We start from the raw sequence: 27,635 nt of genomic DNA, 5'->3' as shown, positions 1-27,635 counted from the left end.
AGATTTTCTGTTAACTCACTAGTGTGAGATTTTTCCAGCTTCTTTATGTAGGCATTTAGTGCTATGAATTTTCCTCTTAACACTGCTTTCATTATGTCCCATAAATATGGGTATCGTGTGTGGCCATTTTAATTGAATTTTAAGAAGTCTAATTTCTTCCTTTATTTCTTCCTTGACTCACTGATGATTCAGGTGAGCATGGTTTAATCTCCATGAGTTCGTGGACTTCCTGAAATTAGTATTGCTGTTGAATTCTAATTCTTAGCCATGATGATCCGATAAGATACATGGGGTTATTCCAATTTTTTTTTATCTGTTGAAGTCTGTCTTGTTACCTAGTATGTGGTCAATTTTTGAGAAGGTTCCATGAAGTGCTGAGAAGAAGGTATTTTTTTTTATGTTTGAATGGAACTTTCTATAGCTGTCTGTTAAGTCCATTTGATTCCGAATATCTGTTAGCTCCCTTATTTCTCTGTTAATTTCTGTCTGACAGACCTGTCCAGTGGTGAGAGTGGAGTGTTGAAGTCTCCCAATATTAGTGTGTGGGATCTAATGTGTGATTTAAGTTTTAGAAGTGTTTCTTTTACATATGAGAATGCCCTTGTATTTGGGGCATAGACCTTCAGTATTGAGATTTCCTCTTGATAGATTTTTCCTGTGACTAATATGAAATGTCCTTCTTTGTCTCTTCTGATAGATATTAATTTGAAGTCTATTTTGTTAGATATTAGGATAGCTACACCAGCTTGTTTCTTAGATCCATTTGATTAGAAAATTTTTCCCCAACCCTTTACTCTGAGGCAATGTCTGTCTTAGAGGTTGAGGTGCGTTTCAGCAGACGGATAGATTCTGTTTTCGTATCCAATCTGTTAGCTTATGTTGTAGGGCCACTAGTTGCTCTTTGTGGTGTTAAGTGTGTTCTTACCTTGTCTACCTATATTTTCCTCTGATTGGTGTAATTGGGGCTGTGTCTCTGGTGATCAATCTTCCAGGTGTGAGTGGATCCAAGGCTCAGATGGTTGCTCCTCATGGTGCAGTCAAGGTCATGGTTCCAATCACCCTGGAGGTCACTCAGTGTTCCCACTGGTTGCTCAGTACATCTAGAGGTTGTTCTGCTATACTAGGAGTCTTTTGGCCCTGCTTCCATGGAGGTTGCTTGCTTGGGGCTGCTCCTGCTGAGGTCCCTGCCTTGGGCCTGCTCTGCAGAGGCTGCTGGCTCAGACCTGCTCCTGCAGAGGTCTCTGGCTCCAGTCTGCTCCCTCAGTGGTCACTCCCTTGTACCTGCTCCTGTGAAAGTCATTGCCTTGGGCCTGCTCAGCTGAGGTCACTGACTCAGGCCTATGTCCACAGATGTCCCTGACTTGGGCCTGCTACCATGGAGGTCCCTAGATTGGACCCAGTACTACAGAGGTCTCTAGCCCAGGCCTGCTTCCTCAGAGGTCCCTGACTCACACCAGTCCCTCAAAAGTCTCTGGCTTGGGCCTGCTTCCTCTGTGGTCACTCCCTTGTACCTGCTTCTGTGGAGGCTGTTGCCTCGGGTCTGCTCCCAGGAAGACTACTTCTAAGTAAGATGAATTCAACAGACTTGAGTTACCATCCTACCCAAAAATCTAAAACCAAACCAGAAATATATATGTATATTTTATTATATATAAATATATAATAAGATACACATCTGTCTCCTGACATGGGGAGATGCTATCTTAAGTTGAAAGATAAGCACCAGGGACAACTACAGAGAGAGTGCGGCTCCCTCCTGTGTATTTAAACTCACCTAATGAATGAAACTTAAAGTTGTTACAGGTTATAGGGGATCAGGCAGAAACTTGAGAGGGTCAGAGGGAACCAGTGGGATGCAGCTAGGGACAAGGGGACCATTTCAGGAAATGAGCACCATTCGTTGTCTTGATTGTGTTAGGTCCCAAATAAACCCAGGGCAAAGTCTGAGGTACATATTAACATATCAAAGCAGATGCTGCCCACCATGCTCTCTCAGCACCCCAAGTACCTGTTACAGAGCCCCAGTTCCTCTCAGTACCTCCCGCTCCCTCCCCTACCCAAACCTCTCCTGCCCCCTAGCTTCTCTTTCCTACATAACTCAGCCTTTTCAGCCGTGCACTCTCTTGCTTCTCCTTTTGTCCTCTTGACTTCTGGGTCTTCAGTCTCTTGATTCTCTTTGCCTTCCTGGTCTTCTCCTCCTCTCTCGCTCCCTGCCCCCCTTGTGGCCCCACCTCTTCTGCTGATCACATTCAGTCTGGAGTCTGTACTCTTCCAGATACCTCTGGCTGTTCTCTCCCTCATATCTACAATAAAAGCCTTCTCCTTGACCATACAATGGAGCCATTATGGCCTCATTTCCACACAGATTATGGTAAAGATTTTACAGGTATAAGAATATGCTGAAACTGTGTACTAATATTAAATACATGCCAGTTTCAGGGTGTGGTAGTACAATGCCTTTAAGTAGAGGCAGTTGTGTCTCTGTGAGTTCAAAGCCTGCCTGGTCTACAAACCTTGTTCTAGGCTACCCAGGGACAGTGACACCCTATCTATAAAAAACAATCAATCAATCAGTGCCATTTATATTACATTTTATCAGTTATTCCTAATACAGTACAGAAGCAAGGACAGAATAATATAGAATGCTGGTAAATTCCAAAAGACAAACAAAAATTAGTTAAAAGTCAGTCTTTCTAAAGGATCACAGAGATGAGCTGATCTTCCGGCTTCTAAGAAAGCAATTTATTATCAATTGACTTTAACCAGATTCTCACTATTTTTTAAATGTAACAGCCAGTTAAAAAGATCTACACAATGGAATTCTCTGAACAAAGGAAACCACCAGGTAGGATGGTGGTACACACCTTTAATCCCAGCTTCAGACCTCTGTGAGCTGGAGGCCAGCCTGATCAGCTCACAGTTTCAGGCCAGCCGGAGCTTTATAATGAAAGTCAGTCTCTCTCTGCCTCTGTCTCTGTCTCTCTGTCTCTCTGTCTCTCTTGTTCTCTTTCTCTCTCTCTCTCTCTCTCTCTCTCTCTCTCTCTCACACACACACACACACACACACACACACGCACGCACGCACAACTGCTGATATAAAACCTGGTTCCTACAGTACTTCTCACCCTTAGATGTCATTTTCAAAAAGATGCTAGCTTTTTTGAAAAATCAGGTTATAGGAAATGACAGCTGCATTTGGAAGACATTGCGTGCCTATGTCTACAAGTAGAGAAAGACTTAAAGAAGGGACCGGAGTAGCACACGCACCACACACCTCATTATTTTATTGTTCAGGCAGTATGTAAGGGTCGTTCACATTAACTCCATAGTATGCGCATGCTACCTGAGTTAGTTTTATATGTGTGTGCAAGTCTTATGGAAAAGATGTCAATGTGATCTCAAGTAATGTATGAGAAAACCGGATGAACAGAATATCTGAAAACTAAAAACTGAATAGAGTCAGATTTCTTTTCGTTTATGCAACTCTTTATCAATAGTTTTAAGTCGGTGGCCACTGGTCACCTCACATCAGTTTCTGTTATGTAATTCTTAGTAATTTCATGCATTTAGATTATTATATGTGGTGTTTTTTTCCTCTTTTGTAGAATCTTGTGAATGAATGGCATAACAACTTAAGCCTCTTCTCTTACACCATTGAGGAATGGATGAACTGTCAAAGAGACTGGCTTTATCTTGAACCAATCTTTAATTCTTTAGAAACACAAAAGTAAGAAAATTTTAAAAAATATCATGTGCAGGTTAAAAAATGCACAGGGGGATTTAAATTAATCATCCAGAAATGATCTCTTCAGTGAGCAAACAGCAGCTGTGGTTTGGAAGTGAAATGTCCCCTATAGGTCATGTGTTTGAGTAGTTGATCTCAATGTTTTTGTGGTTCCTGGGAAGACTAAGGAACTTTCGGAGATATGGAACCTTACGGGAGGAAATGGATGTTGATTGTGAGCCTTGAGGTTTCACAGCTATGGCACTTCCTGCTTGTTCTCCACTTCCTAACTGTGAATACCATATGTACAACAGGCCTCCTGCTCCAGCTGCTATACATTCCCATCCTGGTGGAACACACACACACACACACACACACACACACACACACAAGCTGCAGGCCAAAATAAGCCTTCCTTCCTTAATTGCTTCTCATCATGTATCTTGTCACAGTCACAGGAAAAGGGACTAGTGCATCATGGATGCACAAAGGAATGAATCTGTTAGACCATTATTATCTTCTCATTCATTGACTATTACAAGAATGCTCTTACTTTTGAAAACTTAATTCCCTTAATTGCTAACATAAAGCTATGGAAAACTGAGCTGTGTCAGAGTATTATGGTCCTTGAGCCGTATTATGTCTCTCTCTAGTTCTGGAAGATTAGAGTGGTTCTGATGTGAATAAGAAATATGCTTTTTAGCAACATTCATACATAAGTGGGAATTTCTCACTTTGCACCAGATAGAACAGAGGAACTTGGCATTTGTTAAGCATTCCATTTTCATCTACAGCACTCAAATTAACTGGCTTCTAGGTCTTCAAAGTGCTTAATCTTGAGAGTGCTCAAGTGGAGACAAATGAGAGAATTGTTTAAATGAAAGCACTGCGGTATAGGGGACAGTATTTTGTTACGCGTGTTTAGTTCCTGACGCATGGGCACTTGGTACTCTTGTTAAGCCCATGTTATTCTGAACGTAAGGAGTGTACTTTTTACAACTTTGACCTTTAAATTTCAGACTTTAAAACCTCTGCCTACTGAAGATGCTGTTTATTAATAAAAAGACAAGAGCAGCTGTTCTTTTGCAAACTTTGCTAAAGTAGGAAAGGAATCTTTATTTAAGAGATGCTGCAGTGTCTTTACAATATGTTTAAAGTAAGAAAGAAAGGAACCAATAATAAACCTGTGACTAATTTAGGGATACCAGTGGGGAGGAACCAGAGTCACCAAGGAGGAGAATTCCAAACAGGATTCTGTAAGAGTCAAGGGTATTGGGAGGGCAGCATTAGAACCGCCCAGAGATATGGGACTGGGATGAGGCTTAGCAGGACGCAGGGATGGGGACTCAAGTGTCTTCCATGACAGTATTTTTGTTGAGTTACAGAAACATTTAGCACCATCAGCCAAAATTGGGAGTAGGATGATGGTGGCAGATTCCTAGAAGATTTAACACATACCGCCCTGAAGTGTGTGGATATCAAAACCTAAGCTTGCTTTCCTGGAGACAAAAGTCCCAAGTTAGACAGTGGTGACCGATGTTTCCAAACGAGGGCTATCTACAAAGATCTCCAACCCAAATATCAGTGGGTCAAAACACAGGAGTCCCTTAAAGGTGCCACTTACCACTGGAGCTTGAAAATCGGTTGTCTGTGGTCAGCTGGAAAGAGCCAGGGAAGGCTGCAGTGAGTTCTTGCTGAGGGGAAAGCCCAGAGAAATATTCCACATATATCTGCCATCCCAGAAGGAGTCAAGAGGCAAAAGAGGCAAGATGTAGGACAACCAGGTTACACAGAGAAACCCTGTCTCAAAAAACCAGAAAGGCGGGCAAAAGAGGATTCAAGGTGATAGCAGCTGAATGGGAGGTGGGAGAGACATTACCTCTGACTCCACCTCAGACTCCAAGCCTTGGGAAACTTGGATGAGGTTGGGGCTGCTGTGGAAGGGAAATCTCAGTGAGCAGAGAGAGTAGAAAGACCATAAACTCTTGAAAATATTCCCACACGCAAGCCCAGCAGTAGCAAATTATCAGTTGATTGTGCCACATATGGGGTTTGATTCTTTTAGCCAAGGGATGAAATAATGATAATATTCCATGAAGGAAAACTTCCATAAAGACGTGCCTTCATATCCCTCCCATCTAAGAGTAGAGAAGCGTCTACGGAATCTGGATTTTATTATGAACATGGGGATATATAATCGTTCTCCTAGACTGCCCGTCCCCCACCCCGCTGCCTTCACACCAAAGTTGAGTCCCTTTGAAACCCAGATTCTAAGACTGCTACAGAGTTTTCCCAGGATCCCATTGCAGTTCCTTTTCTAAATTGGCTTTCAGCTGTGATGTAATACCGAATTTAATCAAAGTGTGAAAAAGATAGGTTTATCTTCACGTACAACTTGGAGGGTTTCAACTCATGCCTGCTTGCTGGAGTGCTTTAGACGTGTGGCAGAGCAGCCTGGCAGCAGGAGCGAATGGCAGGGGCCTTTCCCTCGCGCTGTGACTGGGAGCAGAGAGAGGTGGGAGGAAGACCCTGGAGTTTCAATGGGTCACACCCCAGCGACCTAAGCTCCTCCTAGAAGGGCCCATCTCCTGACTCCCCACAGTGTCAGGGACTGGGAACACACTGGCTTTGGTAGACAGTCAAGATCCAGACTGTTGAACCTCTAAGACACAGACAGCTTTTATTTATCTTACATAGAATTGCTATGATTCTATTTTCTGCTATACAGAAAGTAAAATCTTGATAAGTGATAACTGTATGCTTAATCTATCCTGTTTATCTTGGAAGATATACTGCTTATACAAAAATAGATAAAATGGCTAATCAAGTACAGAAAAGCATATCAAAATTGTCTTATAAATTCAATGATATTATAGATTTTCATTGCAGTACTTTCACAATTATTTATATTTCATTTTCTTTTTAAAGACAGTTGGCGGCCGAAACAAAACTTTTCTCCCAGGTGCTCGTCATGTGGAGAGAAATAATGTCGAGAGTGCTGAACAAGCTAAATGCTTTGCATATAACTATCTCTACAGGAGTCATCGACATTCTGAAAATTTGCAATGAACATCTTGAAAACATAAAAAAAAGTCTGGAGGTAAACTATGCCACCCAAAGAGCAGCCATATGGTGATGCACCGCAGAACCTGCCACCAGGGCAGACTTCCTCTCTGGGTCCCTGCTAGCAGCTTTTCTCATCGTTACTGCCATTTTTAGATTAATGAAAATGCTATCACAAGAAAAAAATGGGCGGACTAATCAAATAACCCTAGAGAACAGGACCAACTTTTACACACACCCACAGCGAGTTGAGAACAGTCGTAGCTGTTGCCCCAGTGCAGAATGCGACGGTGCATCTGGAGCCCCAGAGCCGGCACCGAGAGCACTTCAGGCTTAATGAAGGCTAATGACTCGATCAGCCAGCCCTCCCTTTATTAAGGTTGAGACTTGCAGTGGAAGCTGGGGCAGAATGCCTTGCTGTCTGTGAGCTGCACAGCAGAGCAGCGGAGACCACAAGACAGCTGGGAGCTAGAGAAGTTCCCAGGGAAGCAAGTTCTGCTCACACTGGAGATCTAATGCTCACCCATAGGACATTTATGTGAACGTCTTCAACTGTGGGCACAATCCTTTGTCCATGGTTTTGCTTCTCCTGGTTTCCCTTACTCATGGTCAGCTGTGATTTGAAGATACTAAATAGGAAATCCTAGAAATGATTGATGGGTCTTTAATTATGAACTGGCTTACATAGTGATGAAATCTCGCTCAGTCCTGTTCAGGACATGAACCATCCCTTTGTCCCGTGTACATCCATCCTGCATACTAAACAGCTCGTTGCTCCTCAGTTCTTTAGATCAACTGCCATAGTTTCTAATGCTATCTCCTAGAAATATAAAAGGTTTACAGCTCCCCAGGATTTCAGGCTTCCAGAAGGATCTCTTCTACAGATAAGAGTGGCTTCTTAGTAGAGAATTGTGGTCCTGGCTGAAGGACAAGTGGTTGTGTATCAAACAGCCCAGAAGCATCGGGAGTAAAGAGGAGTTGATAAACCGGTCCTTAAGAGGCATCAGTATTAAGAATGGGATCGGGGTGGGGGGGGAGGGAAACACACAAAGGAAAATACAAGGTTGCTAAGGGATGGAGCAAAGGCAAAATTATACAAGTAAAAAGGGGGCCCTAGAAATGCCCCATAACATAGAGACCGACGCGTTTCCAAGAGATTTGGAAGGGACCATATGGCAGCATATGAGGAGCCTGAGAGAGAAGTAGAAAACTTAAGCTAATAAACTGTCTTTTCAGGAATTCTGAGCAGTGGGTAGATGGACAGCAGCAGAGAGATACCAAAGGGCAAAGAGGATGCCCCCTGTTTCCCGTGTCTTTCCCTGTAACAACAGATCAGCAAGACGAGGTGGGGGATGGGGTAAGAAATGTAGGGAACTGGTTGTAGGAGAGATTGAGATCATTTGTAGAGTGATGTATTCTCTGTGGGGATGACTTCTCACGCAGGGAACAAACAGGACAGAAAGCTGCAAGCGTGGGAGGGGAGCGAGGCATGCTGGCGATACCTGTGCTCAGGTGATACCTGGCGGTGGCAGCAGTGTCGGTGGACATGTGGCCAGGCCGAGCTCCGTCCCAGTTGTTCCTTTGTTGTTAGCTCGCTTCTGTTTTCATTTCCCTTTATTTCCATTTTGCCTTACTAAAAAGTAGTCCAGCTTTCATGGAGTGTGAGTTATCCTTCTGGCTGGACCTAGCGTGCACCTTTAATACTGTAGGCCAGGTGCGGGTGTAATCCCAGATGGCTGGAAACGTTCTCAGAGGCATTTCTTTTGGCTTTCGACAGGATTACCTTGAAATTAAAAGAATGATTTTCCCAAGATTTTACTTTCTCAGCAATGCTGAACTTCTTGACATTCTAGCTGACAGCAGGAATCCCCACACCGTGCAGGTAACGGCATTGCTCTCTCCCAGGCTTGTTTCCTCACTCCGGCAGGGGCTTGCCGCGTAACTGACAAGTGTGTTCTGGTTTGCAGCCTCATCTCGTGAAATGTTTTGGAAACATAAAACACTTGCTACTATGGGAACAAGAAGTTGGTCCTCCGGCTGTGAAGATGCTCATCTCTGCTGAAGGAGAAGGCCTTGTGCTACCCAAGTATGGGGAACGCGCTGCAACCAAACTCGTAAACTGTAGAGCCAGTTTCTTCACAGATGATGTCCTTGTGTGGACATGCACTCTCCGCCACCTCACCACAGTGGGCTCTCTGCTCACTTTGGCTCTAACATAAAGTCGGATCAAAGGGAGTGCCCGACCCTGGGCACTAATTGGCACTAACTTTTGTTCCACAAGAGTCTGACTTTTCAGCCTAGGACAGAAATTTGGTATCTGGGGTTTGTTGGTGTTGTTCTGACCTAAGGTTTCACTGTGGTGGGTTTCCAAGCAAGTGTAGCAAGCCAAGTCTTTCTCTCTCACTGATCCAATATACCAGCCTCAAAGAGTCTCTCACCTCCAGCATTTGGCTCCTGAGACAAGCTTTACTGGGGAAAAACAGAGCCCTGTCCAAGCTTTCCTACCAAACAAAGCCCCCAGTCCAATTTAGGTATTTGAAAACAAAAAAAATCTTTAATTTCTTTTTAATTTAATTGCATTGATATTTTGTCTGCATGTATATCTGTGTGATGGTGTCGGGTACCCTGGAACTGGAGTTACAGACACTTGTGAGCTGCCATGTGGGTGCTGGAATTTGAACCCAGGTTCTCTAGAAGAGCAGCCAGTGGTCTTAACTGCTGAGCCATCTCTCTAGCCTCCCAAAAGTATCTTATAATACAATTTATCTCTCATACGTTCTATGCTATGTGAAACCTAATTATAGTCTTGCTTTTGATATCAGAATTCCCTAAAGAAATATATTTTACTGAATGATTTTCCAAGTAAAAATCAATAAATACCAGAAGATACAGTGTTATAGTTCTTGGTCCCAAAAGTAATATGTGTGTCAAAACTTATTTACAATTTTCTCAAAGAAATGAATGTTAATATCCATAATATTATAGTAACTTTTGTAATATTTTTTAACAAATTTTAGGAAAATTCGCGTGAGAGCCGCTGTAGAACAGTGGATGGTAAATGTTGAAAAGAGCATGTATGACGTGCTGAAAAAGTGAGTACAGCGCTAACTCCTGAAGCTCTGCAGTGTGCGTGTGCTGTGGTATACGTGTGTGTGTTGTGTATGTATATGCTGTCTGTGTATTGCATGTGTTGTTTTGAGTGTTGTGTTGTGGAAGCCCAAAAATGTGAACCTATTTCCACATTGACCAAAGGTCAGAGAGTTTGGAACTTACCTCTAGTCCTTCCAGGTTATTGTGTTTCTGCCTCAAACATAGGTCCCACCTAGACGTAGACCAGAGAGTTCTCTCAAGATTATTGTCAACAGGTGTAGCTATTTCAGGAGTATAGAAATAGATATAGTTCTATCTCAAAGTCTAAGGATCCAACTAAAGTCCCAGTTCCCTTAAGGAGATAAATTGGATTCCACCCAGGGAGTGGTTTGCCTTCAGAATGTTTTGGTCTAATGTGAGAGTGTGACTTGTTTTGTTCTAGCAACAGAATTTTTAGCTATGGATGTAACCTGCAACCTTTAATTGGTCTGCTCATTTCCTTGTATCATGTTAATGTAGTTCTTTCTTTAACTCCTACCTTTTGGGGCCAGGGATATTTTAAGCAGTTGGAAATTAAACGCGAGCATTTTTTAGTATTCACTGGAACTCCCTCCCGGCACTATCCTATATGTTTCTATTTTATTATTTTTAAATGTGTTTTTGTATTCTTTACTATATTTCTAAATCCTAACATCCCTATGCTGTCAAGAGGTATTTTTGTCAAAGCTGGTCCCCAACAATGTATATGTTATATGGGTGTTGTGTAGTTGTGTTCTCTGTGTTTGTGTGGATGGGTGTGTGGTATCGATGTTGTGTGTGTGTTCAGTGTGCTGGTGTGGTATGTCTGTGTGTTGCGGTGTGTGTATAAAACTTGGCCAGCTACCAGTATAACTGAAATAATCAGAGAAACACATGAAGTGAATTTTAATAGAGCATGGTGTATGAGTGATGAAAAACTCAGTGTTTTTGAAGTGCAGATACTAGTCTGAATGCATACTCACAGACACCATGAAGACTGCTCTGTTCAGGTGGGGGGGTGTATGTGTTTGTGCACATGTGTGTGGTGTGGGGGGGGAGTGCACGCGCGTGTTTCAGGGCATCAAAGATCAGCCAGGACTTGAACTCAAGTCATCTCCAGCCTGCTTCCAAAAGCCGTCAGGCTCACTACTGTGTGTTTCTGTTGCACTTTGACTCCCTCACATTGCTGAGTCAGTTTAGCCCAGGAGGTGAGAGCAGGGCTGGAGACAGAACGGGCCTGTGCACACTAGAGTAGCATTGCCTAGTGACAGCCTTTGCTTAGTGTCCTCAATATTCTCCTTTTTGTATTTTATTCTGTTATTGCCATCTACGTACAGGGGAGGAAAGAATCCCAGAGGATAAACTTCTAAACTAATTTGACTGGAACAGTTGTGTTACATTTTTAATTTATTAAAGACCTTTTTCACCTAACATATTTTAATCATATTCTTTCCCCTCCCAGCTCCTCCCAGCTCTCCCCCCCCACCTCTATCCCACCCAACTGCATGTTCTTTTCTCTTTATGGAAGAGCTACTTTATTCATATTTACTAACATTTGGAGAACCAGTACAAGGCTTCTAGAACACAACTGATCAGTAGCATCTGCTGGAGTCACTGGGAACGTGTTGTCTTCCCCTTGCCTCTCTGTTTCTGTCCTGGGTGATAGGAGGCGTGGAGCAAACAGAAAGATATACTGCCCCCCGCAAAAATTGTTTTTGAACATAGCCTTTTTAGCTTTGTACCCTTTATAACATTGTAATCCAAAGCTAATATATGTCTTCTCTTAAGTCACTATATATTTCTACCCACCCAGACCCTGACAGGGAAGTGTAAATACTGTACATTACTCGTGAACACGCGTTCAGATGAAGATGTTAGCAGTGTTAATGCTTCATCATTAGGTGGCATCACCATCGAGCATGTATGGATAATATAAATGTATTTTTTTGGCTTATAGATTTTTAATTCAAAGCATTGAAGACCAGAATGACAAGACTTTTTCTGACTGGGTACTGTCACATCCAGGACAAGTGGTCATCACTGTGGTGAGTCAATGCCGCCTTGGACCGTGAAGACAGGAGTTAGCCTGTGGTTGCAGTGCTAAGAAAGTAAAAATATGAAAAACGAGTTATTTTAAGGGTAGTAATACATCCTGGTTATTTTGAAATGTATTTTAAAAATAAGATAAATGTATTTATAGATACATAAATAATATCATAAACACAGTAGAATTATTGGTGCTTGATAAATTCATCCTATAATGAATGAACAGGTATTCCTTCTATAATTCCTTCACTTTCATAGAGTTTAAAAATCTTCAATTTATAGTATAAAATGAAAATAACCCATAAATTATTTTTTTAAAGTGTATATTTATATTGCACTATATACACTTCTATTGTTACCATTAAAAGTTACTCCAAACTTAGTGGCTTAAAACTACTAAATGTGTTAGTTTAAAGACCTATGGGTTAGAAGAACAGTGCAGGGCTCCCTGCTGAGGGCGAGCTGTCAGAAGGTGTGTGGAGGCTCTTAGATTGGGGGGCGTCCTGGAAAGAAGGTCACCAGCACACCTCAGTTTATGCCTCTTTCTGCATCTTCAGAGCTGGCCATGTTGCCTCTCTGCCCATCTCCAGCCATCCCTCTCTAGTCCTGTCTCCTGTGCAGAGACAGGAAGAAATCTCTAGTTGTAAGGATGCACGTGACACAGGAAACCCAGAAGGAGCGCTCCATCTCAAGGTTCTTAGTCACACCATCTTCACAGGGTCTGGGGGTTAGGACATGAACAACCCTGTAGCCATTACTCTGCATATTTGTTAGTGTTGCTAGCATTTTCTTGAGGTTAAAAGAGAAAAGGGCTGCAGGAATTGCTTGGCAGTTTAGACACTGATTTCCTTGCAGAGGACCCAGGTACAGCTCCCAGCACCCAAGTTGTAGCTCACAACCTTCTGTAACTGCAGTTCCAGGGAATCAGACACTTCTTATGACCCCTGTGACCCCTGCATACATGTGGCACACATACGTATAGGCAGGCACATACATATACACATAAACAAATTTTTTAAAAGAGGAAAAGGTAGAAAATCAGAGAAGTGTGATACTAAGAAAACCAAAATTTTCAGTTGTCCTAAGAAATGTTTGAAGCCTCCATCAGCAAAGGGCATGAGATAAGAGAAGATAGAGGAGCCCCAGGGGGAACAGCATTTAAGGAATCAAAGAAAGACAAGCCTGTGGCAAGTACTGGACCAGAGTGGGGTGGGGCAGAGCAGGAGGTAGGAGAGTAGCCGTGAACTTCAGAAATGACTTTTAGTTTGTTCCTTTGATCTTACACTAGAAAAATCGAATGGTCATAAGAAAAGAGGGTCCTCATCTGTGAGGCCTTTAGAGATCTGGGTCACGGTTTGCACGTGAAATGTGCACCCACACTACTTGATCCACCCTCTAGGTGCCTGCCTAGAGGAAGCTGGTCACTAGGGACTGGAGTGTAAGGCAGACCTTGAAGTTTTATAGTCTCGGTGGGTGCCATGTTCTTTGTCTGTATGAGAGCAGAGCAGCCTCGTGTTCCTGACGGCACCAGCTGAGAACTCTTCCCCCTCCCATACTATGACTTTTCCTGACATGGCAGACTGCACGCGCAAACCATGAGCCAGCATAAGCCCTTTCCTAGTAGGTTGCTGCTTGTCAGGGGCTTTGTCATGACAATGTGTTGTTTTTAACAAAAGCTCAATCATTCAATTTTACTAATAGAGACTTGGGAGCCAGATGCTGGGGTGAAAATCTGATAGCTCAGAGGCCAAAGAAGCACCCAGTTGACCTCTGTCCTCCACCATCCCCAAAGCCTCCTCTTTCCTATCTTCTCAATCAAGTCCTGTCTCACTCCGTGCCCCTGCCCTCCACTTCCTGTGTGTGTTTCTCTCCGTTCCCCCCACTCCTCCACTTCCTGTGTGTATTTCTCTCCATGCCCCTGCCCTCTACTTCCTGTGTGTATTTCTCTCCATTCCCCCCTCCACTTCCTGTGTGTATTTCTCTCCATGCCCCTGCCCTCTACTTCCTGTGTGTATTTCTCTCCATTCCCCCCACTCCTCCACTTCCTGTGTGTATTTCTCTCCATGCCCCTGCCCTCTACTTCCTGTGTGTATTTCTCTCCATTCCCCCCACTCCTCCACTTCCTGTGTGTATTTCTCTCCATTCCCCCCACTCCTCTTACTCGCTATGCTTTTTTCTTAATAATCAAATATCTTGTAATAACAATGAGAATGCCACTAATACAATCTGAAACTGACAATCACTTGTCAGTCAGCAGGGTCAATGTGAACCTTGGAGACTGGTTTGTCGGGAAAGAGGAAGGTAGAAAACCTTTGCCATAGTAACCGTTAAGGATCACAGAAAGTGTACTTGACTTACAGCTCTTATTTAAAAAAAAAAAAATCCCATTTTTTCACTTTGCCTGACCTACCACAATTTTCAAGTCTTCACTAAGGTCATCTAGGGCTGTAAACAGACATTTTGCTGACTAAGTAAATGCCAGGTCTTAGGCTGAAACACTGGTATCAGCTGTTTCTATGAGTGACAAAATTACAGGTGATTCTATACATTTCTGTAGTTTGGCAAATTCAGATCCTCCAATTTACCTTAAGAACAGCTCTTCCCGGGTTCCTGGTGGCCCATGGGCTTCACAGTAGCAGCACAGGTTCCCCACCTCCGTCCACCTTACCAGATCCCCCCACCTCCGTCCACCTTACCAGGTCCCCCCACCTCCGTCCACCTTACCACACCTTACCAGGCCCCCCCACCTCTGTCCACCTTACCAGGTCCCCCCACCTCCGTCCACCTTACCAGCTCCCCCCACCTCTGTCCACCTTACCAGCTCCCCCCACCTCCGTCCACCTTACCCAAGGGTATAATTTACAGCTCTCTTGAATTTATACTGTTGAACTCTCCACAGAGAGTTGTCTCTAAATAAACATAAAAAGATATTTTTGAGAGAATGGATGAGATAGCGCTATATATTGGCCATGAAGAGATTTTCTATATAGATTTGTCCAAATATAGCAATTAGTAATTTCTCTACAAACAAGTGCGTCACCTGTTACAGGTGGTGGGACCTTGGAGAATGGAGCGGATAAATGAGGCTGACTAAAGTCTCAGGCAATAACCAACTTTATTTAGAGCCCCAGACAGTCTGTACTCTGAGGGTTAGGAAAGGTCACAGCAGTAAAGTTCTCAGGTGTTCAAGCTGATTACAACCACACGGGCCGGCCATGCATGACAAAATTTAAAAAAAAAACCAACATATTTTCCCATAGAGAAAATGAAGACTAGTTTAAATGTTTAATTGAGTAACAGCATCAAATGATAACAAGTGATGTGAGGTAAATTCCCTCCTATCCACTACACCTGGGCGGAGCACAAAGAAACATTCCAAGGACAATTCTGCGTTTTGAAGAAACTGAGTCACAAGACTCTTGCCTTATTTTGATTTTCTTGGCCTATTCTCACAGCACTCAGAACCCTCCTCACACAGCTCTGCTCCTGGACCATGCTCCGACATAAGCATTGAAGTGGAAAAATGTTTTTAAATATGATCCACAGTGTTCCCTCACAATGGATGCTCTCACTGGGGGCTGTAATTCATGAATCGTCATCTCAAGATGTGCACAGTGGAACTCTTGACTGTGTAGTTGTTTGTTTGTCCTGCCTGCTTTCCCAGTCTCAGACTCTAGCCACTCATTGATCTGGTGATTATGAGTTAGTTTCTAAACCATCTCCCCAGAAAAGAGCACAACAGTTGATTGTCCATTGTCAAATAGTCAGCCCTGAAAGCATGCAAGTAATAGTATGCAGATTGATCAGATTTTATTTGTGTATTTAGGAATCTATATGTATATAACAATGACTAATAAAAGAGGCCGTGACTTTGAATTAGTGCTAGCAAGGGTATAATGGAAGTTTGGAGGGAAATGATGCAATTATATCATAAACTCACAAAATTAAAGAAATCATTTGTTATTTTAAATTTTTTATTTATTTTACATGCCAACCCCAGGTTCCCTTGTGTCCCCTACTTTTTTAATAGTTTCTGTTGCATACAAAAAGGAATACTGGGAGTGGGTCTGGGACCTCTGAGTGAGTGGGCCTGAGCCAGAGACCTCAGTGGGAGCAGGCCTGAGACAGTGAGCTCCACAGGAGCAGACACAAGGGAGCAGCCACTGAGGGAGTAGGCCAAAACCAGATACCTCTGCGGGTGGGGCATGAGTCTGGGACCACCAAGGGAGTGGGCAGGAACCAGAGACCTCTGTGGGTCCAGACACTCTGGGACCTCCCAGGGAGTGGCCGGGGCCAGGGACCTCTGCCCATCTGGGGCATGAATCCCGAGCCACCTACAGAGTGGGCCTGAGCAGGCCCAAGGCAGCAATCTGAGTGGAAGGAGCCCCAAGCGAGCAGTTTCTGTGGGACCTGGCCTGAACAACCCCTGGAATTGCAGAGAAAACGCCTTGAGTGCCAAGCAACCTCTGAGAACATAGAGTGACCAATGGTGTGGCTAGAACCATGGCCCTGACTGCACCATGAGGAACAACCATCTGAGCCTTGGGTCTACTGGCATCTGGATGATTGATCACCAGAGTCACAGACAACCCCAACTACACCAGTCAGAGGAAAAGATGGGTAGACAAGATAAAAACACAGGCAAACCCACAAAGAGCAACACGACACCAGTAAAAACTAATGACCCTACAACAGCAACCAAATATAGATGAAGCAGAAAAAAAAATGATGTAAAAAATAACATTAGGAGAATGTTGAAATTTAAAGAGGAAATTAAAAGACGAACAAAAAACTGGAAGACATCAACAAATCACTTAAAGAAAACCAAGAAAAAACAATTAAACATATGAAAGAAACTATTCAAGACTTGAAAACTGAAACAAAAGCCAAGGGAATTATACAAACAGAAATCATGAGAAAAAAATCAGGAACCACAAATGCAAGCATAAACAGCAGAATACAAGAGATGGAAGAGAGAATCTCAAGCTCTGAAGATACAACAGAGGAAATAGACTCATCAGTTAAAGAAAACATTAAATCTAACAAAAGCTTAACACAAAATATCCAGGAAATATGGGACCATGAAAACACCAGATCTAAGAATAATAAGTATAGAAGAAGGAGAAGTTCAACTCAAAAGCCCAGAAAATATATTTAACAAAATCCTAGAAAAATACTTTCCCAACATAAAGGAATATATGCCTATGAAGATACAAGAAGCTTACAAAACACCAAATAGACTGAATCAAAAAAAATAGTTTCCTCACCACATAGTAATCAAAACACTAAACATACAGAATAAAGGAAGAATAGTAAGAGCTGCAAAGGAAAAAGGCCAAGCAACATATAAAGGCAAAATTACACCTGACTTCTTAATGGAAACAATGAAAGCCATAAGGTCCTAGTCAAGTGTTAGGCAGACATTAAGCAGCCCAGACTGCTCCACCCAGCAACACTTTCAATCACAATAGATGGAAGAAAAAAGATATTCCATGACAAAACCAGATTTAACCAATACCTAGCCACAAACCCAGCCCTACACAAAATACTAAAATGAAAATTCCATTTTATTGGATGTTGGGCTACATCCACAAAAACACAGACAATAGATGATCTTACAGCAGCAAATCCCAAAGAAGGGAAAAACACACAAAATAGCATCACCAACAATGAAAATTAACAGGAGATACCAGTCACTGGTCATTAACATCTCTTAATATAAATGGACTCAACACAACTATAAAAAGACATAGGCTTACAGATTAAATATGAAAACTGAATCCATCCTTCTGTTGCATACAAGAAATACACCTCAACCTCAAAGACAGACATTGACTCAGAGTAAAGAGTTGGGGAAAAAATTTCTAATCAAATGGACCAAAGAAACAAGCTGGTGTAGCTATCCTAATATCTAACAAAATAGACTTCAAACTAAAAATCAATCAAAAGAGACAAGGAAGGACATTTCATATTAGTCACAGGAAAAATCCATCAAGAGGAAATCTCAGTACTGAACATCTATGCCCCAAATACAAGGGCATCCTCATATGTAAAAGAAACACTTCTAAAGTTTAAATCACACATTACACCCCACACACTAATAGTGAGAGACTTCAACATTACACTTTTACCACTGGACAGGTCTGTCAGAAAATTAACAGAGAAATAAAGGAACTAACAGATGTTATGAATCAAATGAACTTTACAGACATCTATAGAGCATTCCATCCAAACAGAAGAGAATATACGTTCTTTTCAGCACCGCATGGAACCTTCTCAAAAATTGACCACATACTAGGTAACAAAACAAACCTCAACAGATACAAAAAAGTTGAAATAACCCCATGTATCTTATCAGATCACCATGGTTTAAAACTAGCAGTCAACAGCAACACTAATTCCAGAAAACCCATAAACACATGGAAATTAAACAATGCTCACCTGGAGCATTAATTGGTCAAGGAAGAAATAAAGGGAGAAATTAAAGACTTCCTAAAACTCAATGAAAATGATTATACAACATGCCCAATATTAATGGACACAATGAAAGCAGTGTTAAGAGAAAAGTTCATAGCACTAAATACCTACATAAAGAAGCTGAAAAAAAATCCCACAACCATGAATTAACAGAACATTTCAAAACTTTAGAACAAAAAGAAGCAAATTCACCCAGGAGAACTAGATGGCAGGAAATAATCAAACTGAGAGATAAAATCAACAATATAGAAACAAAGAAAACAATACAGAGAATCAATGAGACGAAGAGTTGGTTCTTTGAGAAAATCAACTAAATAGACAAAGCTTTATCCAAACTAACCAAAAGACAGAGAGAGAATATCCAAATTAACAAAATCAGAAATCAAACAGGGGACATAACAGACATGAAGGAAATTCATAGAATTTTCATATTTCAAAAATCTGTACTCCAGAAAAATGGAAAACTTAGAGGAAACAAACAATTTTCTGGATAAATACCAAAATTAAATCAAGACCAGATAAACAAAGTAAAATAGACCTCTAACTACTAAAGAAATAGAAACAGTCATCAAAAGTCTCCCAATCAAAAAAAGCCAGATGGTTTCAGCTCAGAACTCTACGAGATTTTCCAAAAACTAATAACAATACTCCTCAAATTGTTCCACACAATAGAAACAGAAGGAACATTGCCAACTCTTTTTTATGAGGCTACAATTACCCTGATACCCAAACCACAGAAAGACATACTAAGAAAGAGAATTACAGACCAATGAATACTGATGCAAAAATAATAAATTTCTGGCAAAAAAAATCCAAGAACACATCAGAAACATCAGCCACCATTATCAAGTCGGCTTCATCCCAGAGATGCAGGGATGATTCAACATGTGAAAATCTGTCAACATAGTCCACCATATGAACAAACTGTAAAATAAAAACCGCATGATCATCTCATTAGATGCTGAAAAAGCTTTCAACAAAATGTAACATCCCTTCATGATAAAGGTCTTGGAGAGATCAGGGATACAAGAAGATACCTAATCATAATAAAGGCAATATACAGCAAGACAACAGGCAACATCAAACTAAATGGAGAGGAAACCCACAGAGACCCCACTGAAATCAGGAACAAGACAAGGTTGTCCACTCTTTCCATATGTATTAAATATAGTACTTGAGGTTCTAGCTAGAGCAATAATCAAGGAGATACAAATTGAAAAAGAAGAAGTCAAACTCTTACTGCTTGCTGATGATATGATAGTTTACATAAGCAATCCCAAAAATTCTACCAAGGAACTTCTACAACTCATGAACATTTTCAGTAATGTAGCAGGACACAAGATTCACTCAAAAAATCAGTAGCCCTCCTTTACACAGATGACAAATGGGCTGAAAAGGAAATCTAGAGAAACATCACCTTTCACAATAGTCACAAATAGCATAAAATATCTTGGAGTAACTCTAACCAAACAACTGGAAGACTTGTATGACAACTTTAAATCTTTGAATAAAGAAATTGAAGAAGACACCAGAAAGTAGAAAGATCTCCCATGCTCTTGGGTAGGTAGAATTAACATAGTAAAAATGGCAATCTTACCAAAAGCAATCTACAGATTCAATGCAATGTCCATCAAAATCCCAGTGAAATTCTTTACAGACCTCAAAAGAATACTACTCAACTTCATATGGAAAAGCCAAAAACCCAGGATAGCCAAAACAATCCTGTACAATAAAGGAACTTCTGGAGGCATCACAATCCCTGACTTCAAACTCTACTATAGAACTACAGTACTGAAAACAACCTGATATTGGTATAAAAACAGACAGGAGGACCAATGGAACAGAATCAAAGACCAAGATATCAATCCACACATCTGACTTTTGACCAAGAAGCAAAAAATATAAAATAGAAAAAAGGAAGCATATTTAACAAATGGTGCTGGCATAACTGGATATCATCATGTAGAAGAATGAAAATAGATGCATATCTATCACCAGGCACAAAACTCAAGTCCAAATGGATCAAAGACATCAACATAAAGCCAACCACACTGAACCTCATAGAAGAGAAATTGGGAAGTACAGTTGAATGCATTGGCACAGGAGACCACTTCCTAAATATAACCCCAGTAGCACAGACACTGAGAGAAACAATAAATGGGACCTCCTGAAACTGAGAAGCTTCTGTAAAGCAAAGGATACTGTAAGGCTCCAGACTTTTCTGTGGATACCCACACCCGATTCAGGCACGTGCTTTCCCGAACTCGGGCCCATGAGAATAGACAATTGTCCTGAGGATTTAAACAGACACACACAAAAGAGACCTTGCTCACTTACCAAAGAGTAAATGGCCACTTTATTTTTTTTATTTTTTTTTTAGTAAATTTTATTAAATTATAAAAGTTTCCATTTCCGCCCCCCCCCTCCCAACACCCTCCCACTCCCCCCACTCCCCCTCCTCCTCCCTCTTCGTCCCCCAGGGCAGTCAGGGTTTCCTGCCCTGTGGGAAGTTCCAGTTCCTTCCCCCTCCCTCCAGGTCCAGGAAGGTGAGTGTCCAAACAGACTGGATCCCCAAAATCCAGTATATGTAGAGGAAACAGGTCCCAGTGTCATAGTCAATGGCTTTTCAGAAAGACTTCGGGCCAGCCACAGTCAGAGAATCTGGCCAAATTCCGAGAATCTGGTTAGATCACGTCCTCGTTCAGTCCCAGTCCAGCTGAAATGGCCACTTTATTAAACTCAAGTCAGGTATTTATACCAGTGGGCAACGGGGACAAAAGGGCAAAGCCTCCTCCCATCAGGAGCAGAAGAAGGAGATTACAGGTGCCCGGCACCTCAGGCAGAATCAGCTGGGAGGGGCCAGGCGTGTGGGGCCCACTGCTAGAACCTTGATTACAGGTGGAATCACCATAACAAAAGAGAGCCAAATTCTTCCTAAGCTATCCCCTCAAACCAGTGCTAGTGCAGAATCTCCAGGGAGCCAGAGGTCAAACGGCCCTGCGAATCGCCACGAAGCGGGGGAAAGACCTGTGTACCTACAAGTCTCCCTTTAAATATATATAAAATATGATGACCAAAACCTGCCTTAGGCGTCACCGGGAATCAGATCAAATCCGGATCCGTCATCAGGATGACGCCTCAGGTCCAGACATATCCCATGTCTTAGATTGGAAAAGCCTGCCCAGTGATCTAGACCCGTCTCTGGTTAAAGCCATCCTCCAACACGTTCAGCCGGTTTTATGCTGAAAGATACTCCAAGGCGAACGCCTACTAGGGCCAGGCCGTGGTGGACCTGAAGCCATTGGCCAGGTGAAGACGCTCCAGCGTACGTACACATAAGCATTTCTGGAAGAGACAGTGCTTGCACAATATCTGAAACGTTGGCTCAGAATAGAGCCCTTGAGTAGGGCTACAGCACCGGCAAATGGGACCTCTGGTATGATTAGTCAAACTAAATTAGAGCCAATTAGTAATTTTGTATTCCGGGGTCCGAGAAAAAGCAGCAAAATCTTAACCTGCAACTAGCAGAGGTCAAAATCCACACCCAGTTGTAAAGATTAACTACAGCGTCCAATTGTGAATTTAAATTACTTTGAATAGTTATGGTAATTCTGTCTATTTGGCAAGGTTTTAGCCTTGAGCACCCAACACTGCAAACAGGGCAGGGGAGGTAGCTGTTTTCCCCTCAGGGGGTCAAGCAGCCTTGGCTGAAATGGGAGATCAAGGCAGAGCAAGACAGAAAGCTGGGAAAGGAGTAAAGTCAGGCGCTGGATCATCTCTCAGGAATCTGCCAACTCTGCCGCCGCCTCCGCCGCCGTGTCCATGGGATCTCTTGATCTAGCCTCGTCCTCAGGTTTCTGAACAGAGGAATCCACGGTCCGCACCAGTTGCTCAGGGACGGGGTGCTTTGCATCCTGGGGAAACACAAAAACCGCTCCTCTACCCCAAATCAAAACCCGGTCCAGACCATGTACATTAGTACATGACCTGGACCATGCCAGACGCTAGCTGAGGCAAATCCTGCCTGCGTGCGCCATTGAAACTGGCTCCCCTCTTCGGTCTCTGGGAGCAATGTGCTTAGCTGTTTAGGATCTAAACTACAACCAAGCAGGTCTTGGACACATAGAGATCTGTAGGTCTCCATCTCCAAGGAGCAAATTCGATTGGCCTGTGCCACTGCAACCGGCCTAAATATTGGGCTGAATTAGCCAACCTTAAAGCATCATTTTTTTATTGGCCTGCACCATCATAGCAGGTCTTTGAATTGGGCTGAACTGAATGGCCAGCCCCAAAACATCTTTTAGAATCAGCTCCGCCTGGAACTTTTCCAGGGGCAGAAAATAATTATCTGATCCAGTACGTGAGCACTTACACAACTGGACAGAATTATTAAAATTGTTACCTTTATGGGGGCACATTGCCTCCCGCCAACATTAGAGAAATAATTAATAGGATCGACATATCTGGCTATAGATTTGGAAATCTTTTTCAGTCATCAATCCATATCAAAAACATAAGGACTCCATAAATTAGTCCTCCAAAGAGCAATTAATCAAATTAAAATATATGTAACAGACCTAAACTGAAAACTCTCATTAGACAAACTTAAAAATGACTGAAAGACATTCAAAAAATCCTCAATTATAACATCTTTAATCATTAGAGAAGTGTGAATCAAAATAACTCTTGACTCTATCTTATCCCTATAACATGATCAAGGTCAAATATTCCTCATAACCTATGCTTAAGAGAAACTCCTCCACCATTGGTGGAAATGCAAACTGGCACAGTTTGGATTTTTAGAAAATTAGGCAACAAACCATCCCAAGATTTAGCTAAACCCTTTTGGGTCTGTATAACCTGTGAATCTATTACAGTTTCTAACTTAAAACTGCTGAAGCTGCGCTGCACAGCGGGGGGCGGGACACAGACCCGCTCCGCTCCGTCTACAAACTACCACCTGAGTTTTGGCGGGCAAATTTTAACCTATCCTTTGTACCACCAAGGCCTGGCTAGTGTGGCTTCTTGTGGGCTGCGCACCCAAGTCTCTCCGCCTTCCTCTTGGGGCGCGCGCCTAGCGTTTTTTTTTATTTATCTGTTTGCCCAGGCGCCGCCACAACCGGCATTGTGCCCTGCCCCAGGTTCCTGCGGCCCGCCGCTCACCGGCCACCTTGGGCTAGGGAGCCAGCATAGGCGCCACTGCCTTTTGCGTCGCCGTTTGCGACTGCCTTTCTGCGTCTGGTCAGCGCGGCCATGTCTCCCGGATGAGTTTGCACCCGCGGCTGAGTGTACTGGCACACCACTGCCTTTTACCCTCCCTGGCCTGTCTGTAATGGCCCCGCCGGCCGCCTGTGCTCCTCCCCACACCAACCAGCAGCCTGTTTCTCTGTTCCTAAGTGCACCTTGCAGCACCATGGCTGTCTCAGCCGCTGTGAGGGGCCGGGTGCAGTCCTGTGACCCGCATTCAAACATGCATGGGAGCTTTCTAGTCTCCCTGAAAGATAAGCTCTGTGAAGCTGTTCTTTTGTTACTCAAAAACTCTTAATAGAGCTTACAAATATATTTTTAATCCTCTCTCAGCCCGAGGCCCGCACCTTATGGGCCCTCGGCTATTTACTTTGCTAGTCGCCAGCTACATTGGCCCTGTTGCCTTGGGAACGGATTCCCGCCGGGAGCTAACTGCACCCAGCCTGTGCTCTTAGGCAAAAATTAAAGTTCCCTGCATGTGAGAGCCAGGGACTGAGTTTTAAAATCATCTAAGCGGTCTCCAGTGCAGTGTCGTTTAATCCTGGTGCCTAGTCTCTTTAAGAAATTTAGCAGCTGATTTGCCCACTGGCCTTCAGCTCCGGATCAGACCTTTTGGCACCCATACTTCTACATATCACGCTTATTCACCCCCTTATCAACGTGCACAATTGCACACTACAAAACTGGCCAAATTCCGGATCGTGGGGGAACCCTCACCTCTTTGGGGTTCTCGTGGTGGATCCACAGACGGCAGGACGCAGTTCTTCAGTTCTTCTTCAAGGCCGACCGAGGGACGCCATCTGTAAGGCTCCCCTTTCCCGAACTCGGGCCCACGAGAATGGACGATTGTCCTGAGGGTTTAAACAGACACACACAAAAGAGACCTTGCTCACTTACCAAAGAGTAAATGGCCACTTTATTAAACTCAAGTCGGGTATTTATACCAGTGGGCAACGGGGACAAAAGGGCAAGGCCTCCTCCCATCAGGAGCAGAAGAAGGAGATTACAGGTACCCAGCACCTCAGGCAGAATCAGCTGGGCGGGGCCAGGCGTGTGGGGCCCACTGCTAGAACCTTGATTACAGGTGGAATCACCATAACAAAAGAGAGCCAAATTCTTCCTAAGCTATCCCCTCAAACCAGTGCTAGTGCAGAATCTCCAGGGAGCCAGAGGTCAAACGGCCCTGCGAATCACCACGAAGCGGGGGAAAGACCTGTGTACCTACAGGATACAGTCAACAAGACAAAACAACAGCCTACACAGAATGGGAAAAGATCTTCACCAACCCCACATCAGACAGAGGACTGATCTCCAAATATACAAAGCACTCAAGAAATTGGTCATCAAAAGAATAAATAATCCAATAAAAAATGGAGTACAGACCTAGACAGAGAACAGAGGAATATAAAATGGCTGAAAGACACTTAAGGAAATGTTCAACATCTTTAGTCATTTGAAATGCAAATCAAAACAACTCTGAGATTCCATCTTACACCTGTAAGAATGGCCAAGATAAAAAACACTGATGACAACTTATGCTGGAGAGGTTGTGGGGTAAAGGGAACACTACTGCATTGCAGGTGGAAATGTAAGCTGGTACAGTCGCTTTGAATTTCAGTATGGTGACTTCTCAGAAAATTAGGAAACAACCTTCCTCAAGACCCACCAGTACCACTTTTGGGTATATACCCTAAGGATGCTCAATTGTACCACAAGGACATGTCTAGAGCCTGCATTATGGAATGGTATGCAAGCCAGGAAAGGGGCTGAAGATTTAAACACATATACACAGAGAGAGAGACATTGGGGACATGTGTCATCCTTGAAATAAGAATACCCTTTTTATTGTGTTCAGGGGCAGCTTATATAGGGATCCTTAACTGATAGCCATGCCCCAGCCAAACCTACCAGAAACCACTCCCCTGCCATTAGGAACTCCTGAGGGTCCCATGCTCAGAGCAGCTGCACACACAGGAAAACAAGTTGTTTTGCTCCAAGCAACTGCAAGCATAACAAGTTGCTTTTAAGAAATTCAGGATCTGGGGGACCACAGCCCCCAAAAGATATGTGCTCAACTCTGTTCATAGCAGCACTGTTTGTCATAACCAGAACCTGGAAACAACCTAAATGCCCCTTGACTGAAGAATGGATAAGGAAAATGTGGTTCATTTACACAATGGAGTACTACACAACAGAAAAAAAAACAATGACATCTTGAAATTTGCAGGCAAAGGATGGTTCTAGAAAACATATTGAGTGAGGTAACCCAGACACAGAAAGACAATTATCATATGTACTCACTTGTAAGTGGTTTTTAGACATAAAGCAAAGAAAACCAGCCTACAAATCACAATCCCAGAGAACCTAGACAACAATGAGGACCCTAAGAGAGACATACATAGATATAATCTACATGGGAAGTAGAAAAAGACAAGATCTCCTGAGTAAATTGGGAGTATGGGAACCAGGGCAGAGGATAGACAAGGAGGGGAGAGGAAGGGAGGGGAGCAGAAAAAGTGTATAACTCAATAAAATTAATAAAAAAAATGAAAAAGAGAAATGCCAATTAGTACACTAGGTGTCTATCATCTACCCTCTTAATCTTTCTCTGGAAAAATATCACCACAATATGTATTTCCTCTATGCTAATTCGTCCCATTTCATATATCTGTATAGCTCCATTTCTGTGTTTTTAAGCAGTTTAAATTTAGCATAACTCAAGTGAGTTCATGATGCTCCTTATCCAAACACGGCCTCTTCCAAAAGACACTGTCTAGACGAGGGGCTAAAGTCACAATCGACCTGATTTTCCATGTTCAGGAGCTTTGCCGATGGCTTGCCTTCCTTTAACCTCCACTGTAGTGGTAGATTATCTGTGTTTCAGTAAATAAAGCTTGCCTGAAGATCAGTGCAAAGCAGCCACACTAGTCAGCCATACAAGCCAGGCAGTGGGGGCACATGCCTTTAATCCCAGCAGTCACACTAGTTAGCTATAGAGACCAGGTGGTGGTAATGTATGCCTTTAATCCCACCACTAGAGAGGAATATAAAACAAGAGGAGACAGGTCTCAGGCTCAGTCTGAGGATTTGTGGCGGCAGGATCACCCACTTCTGGCCTGGCTGAACCCCAGCATCTGTCTCTGGGTTTTTAGTATTGGTCCTACTCTCCACAATCTGCTGCTGGTGACCCCGCCCCTTTGCACAGCTCTTCTATGTCTGGGGAGAGCATATATGACAGATGAGTCAGATAATAGAAGTTACATAGTTTTTTAAAACTACAAATATCCACACTCTGTGCTAGGAGCATAACTTTAGAGTTTAGTGGAGAAGACAGCACTAATTTAATCTTGGGATTTTCCACCATTGTTAATGTGCTCAGATTATTATCTAATGATCTTACATTACATTACAAATGTAAGATTTGTTTCCTGGAACATGGACAACAAATTACATATACTGCTGAAGAAAGTGACGCCCTTCCTTGCAGTCCCCGCTGGCTGTCAGGAGTCCCTCAGGGAGGGATGGGGCCATGTGAGCCCTTCCCCCTTCCACAATGTAATGTTTATGAGCCCAGGGTCATGGGGGTCTCATGCAGTGACACAGTGAGTCATTAGCACAAGGGCCCTGTCATGTCCAGAAGCCTTTTTTGTTACAGCACACCTCCCCAGCCTGTGGCTCTTGCATTGTCTGCACACAATGTCAGGCACTCCTTCCTTGTTGTGCCTGCGCCGTGGAAGGGGTAAAGTAGATGACCCGCTTAGGCCTGAACCCTCCATACTTTCTCCATGAAAGCAGCCCTAATTCAATCCAGCAGGATTCACAGGCACACAAGCACGAAAGTAGGATGGGGCTTTGGAGGAAGGAGAAGGGACTTCAACTGGAATGGAATAGAGAGAGAGGCTACTGGGAGGTGAAGTGTATATAATTGACTATGTACATATATGAAGTCCTCAAAAATACAACAAATTTT

The 27,635-nt window shown here is 43.0% G+C and overlaps 1 protein-coding gene across 1 annotated transcript in view; it reads left to right on the top strand.

Moving 5' to 3' along the window:
- The window catches only part of Dnah14 (dynein axonemal heavy chain 14), a 238,716-nt gene that overhangs the window by 66,937 nt on the left and 144,144 nt on the right, over window positions 1-27,635 (top strand). Inside the window, exons 22-27 of the mRNA XM_048439562.3 lie at window positions 3,606-3,727; window positions 6,653-6,824; window positions 8,565-8,669; window positions 8,755-8,873; window positions 9,805-9,879; window positions 11,853-11,940. Coding sequence (XP_048295519.3) covers window positions 3,606-3,727; window positions 6,653-6,824; window positions 8,565-8,669; window positions 8,755-8,873; window positions 9,805-9,879; window positions 11,853-11,940 — 681 coding nt within the window. The remainder of the gene's footprint in view (window positions 1-3,605; window positions 3,728-6,652; window positions 6,825-8,564; window positions 8,670-8,754; window positions 8,874-9,804; window positions 9,880-11,852; window positions 11,941-27,635) is intronic.

Source organism: Myodes glareolus, chromosome 5 (genome assembly GCF_982192425.1).
Source record: "Myodes glareolus chromosome 5, mMyoGla1.1, whole genome shotgun sequence".
Classification (NCBI taxonomy): Eukaryota; Metazoa; Chordata; class Mammalia; order Rodentia; family Cricetidae; genus Myodes; species Myodes glareolus.
The sequence above is the reverse complement of the archived record's forward strand: the minus strand, read 5'-3'. Positions and strand labels throughout refer to the sequence as shown.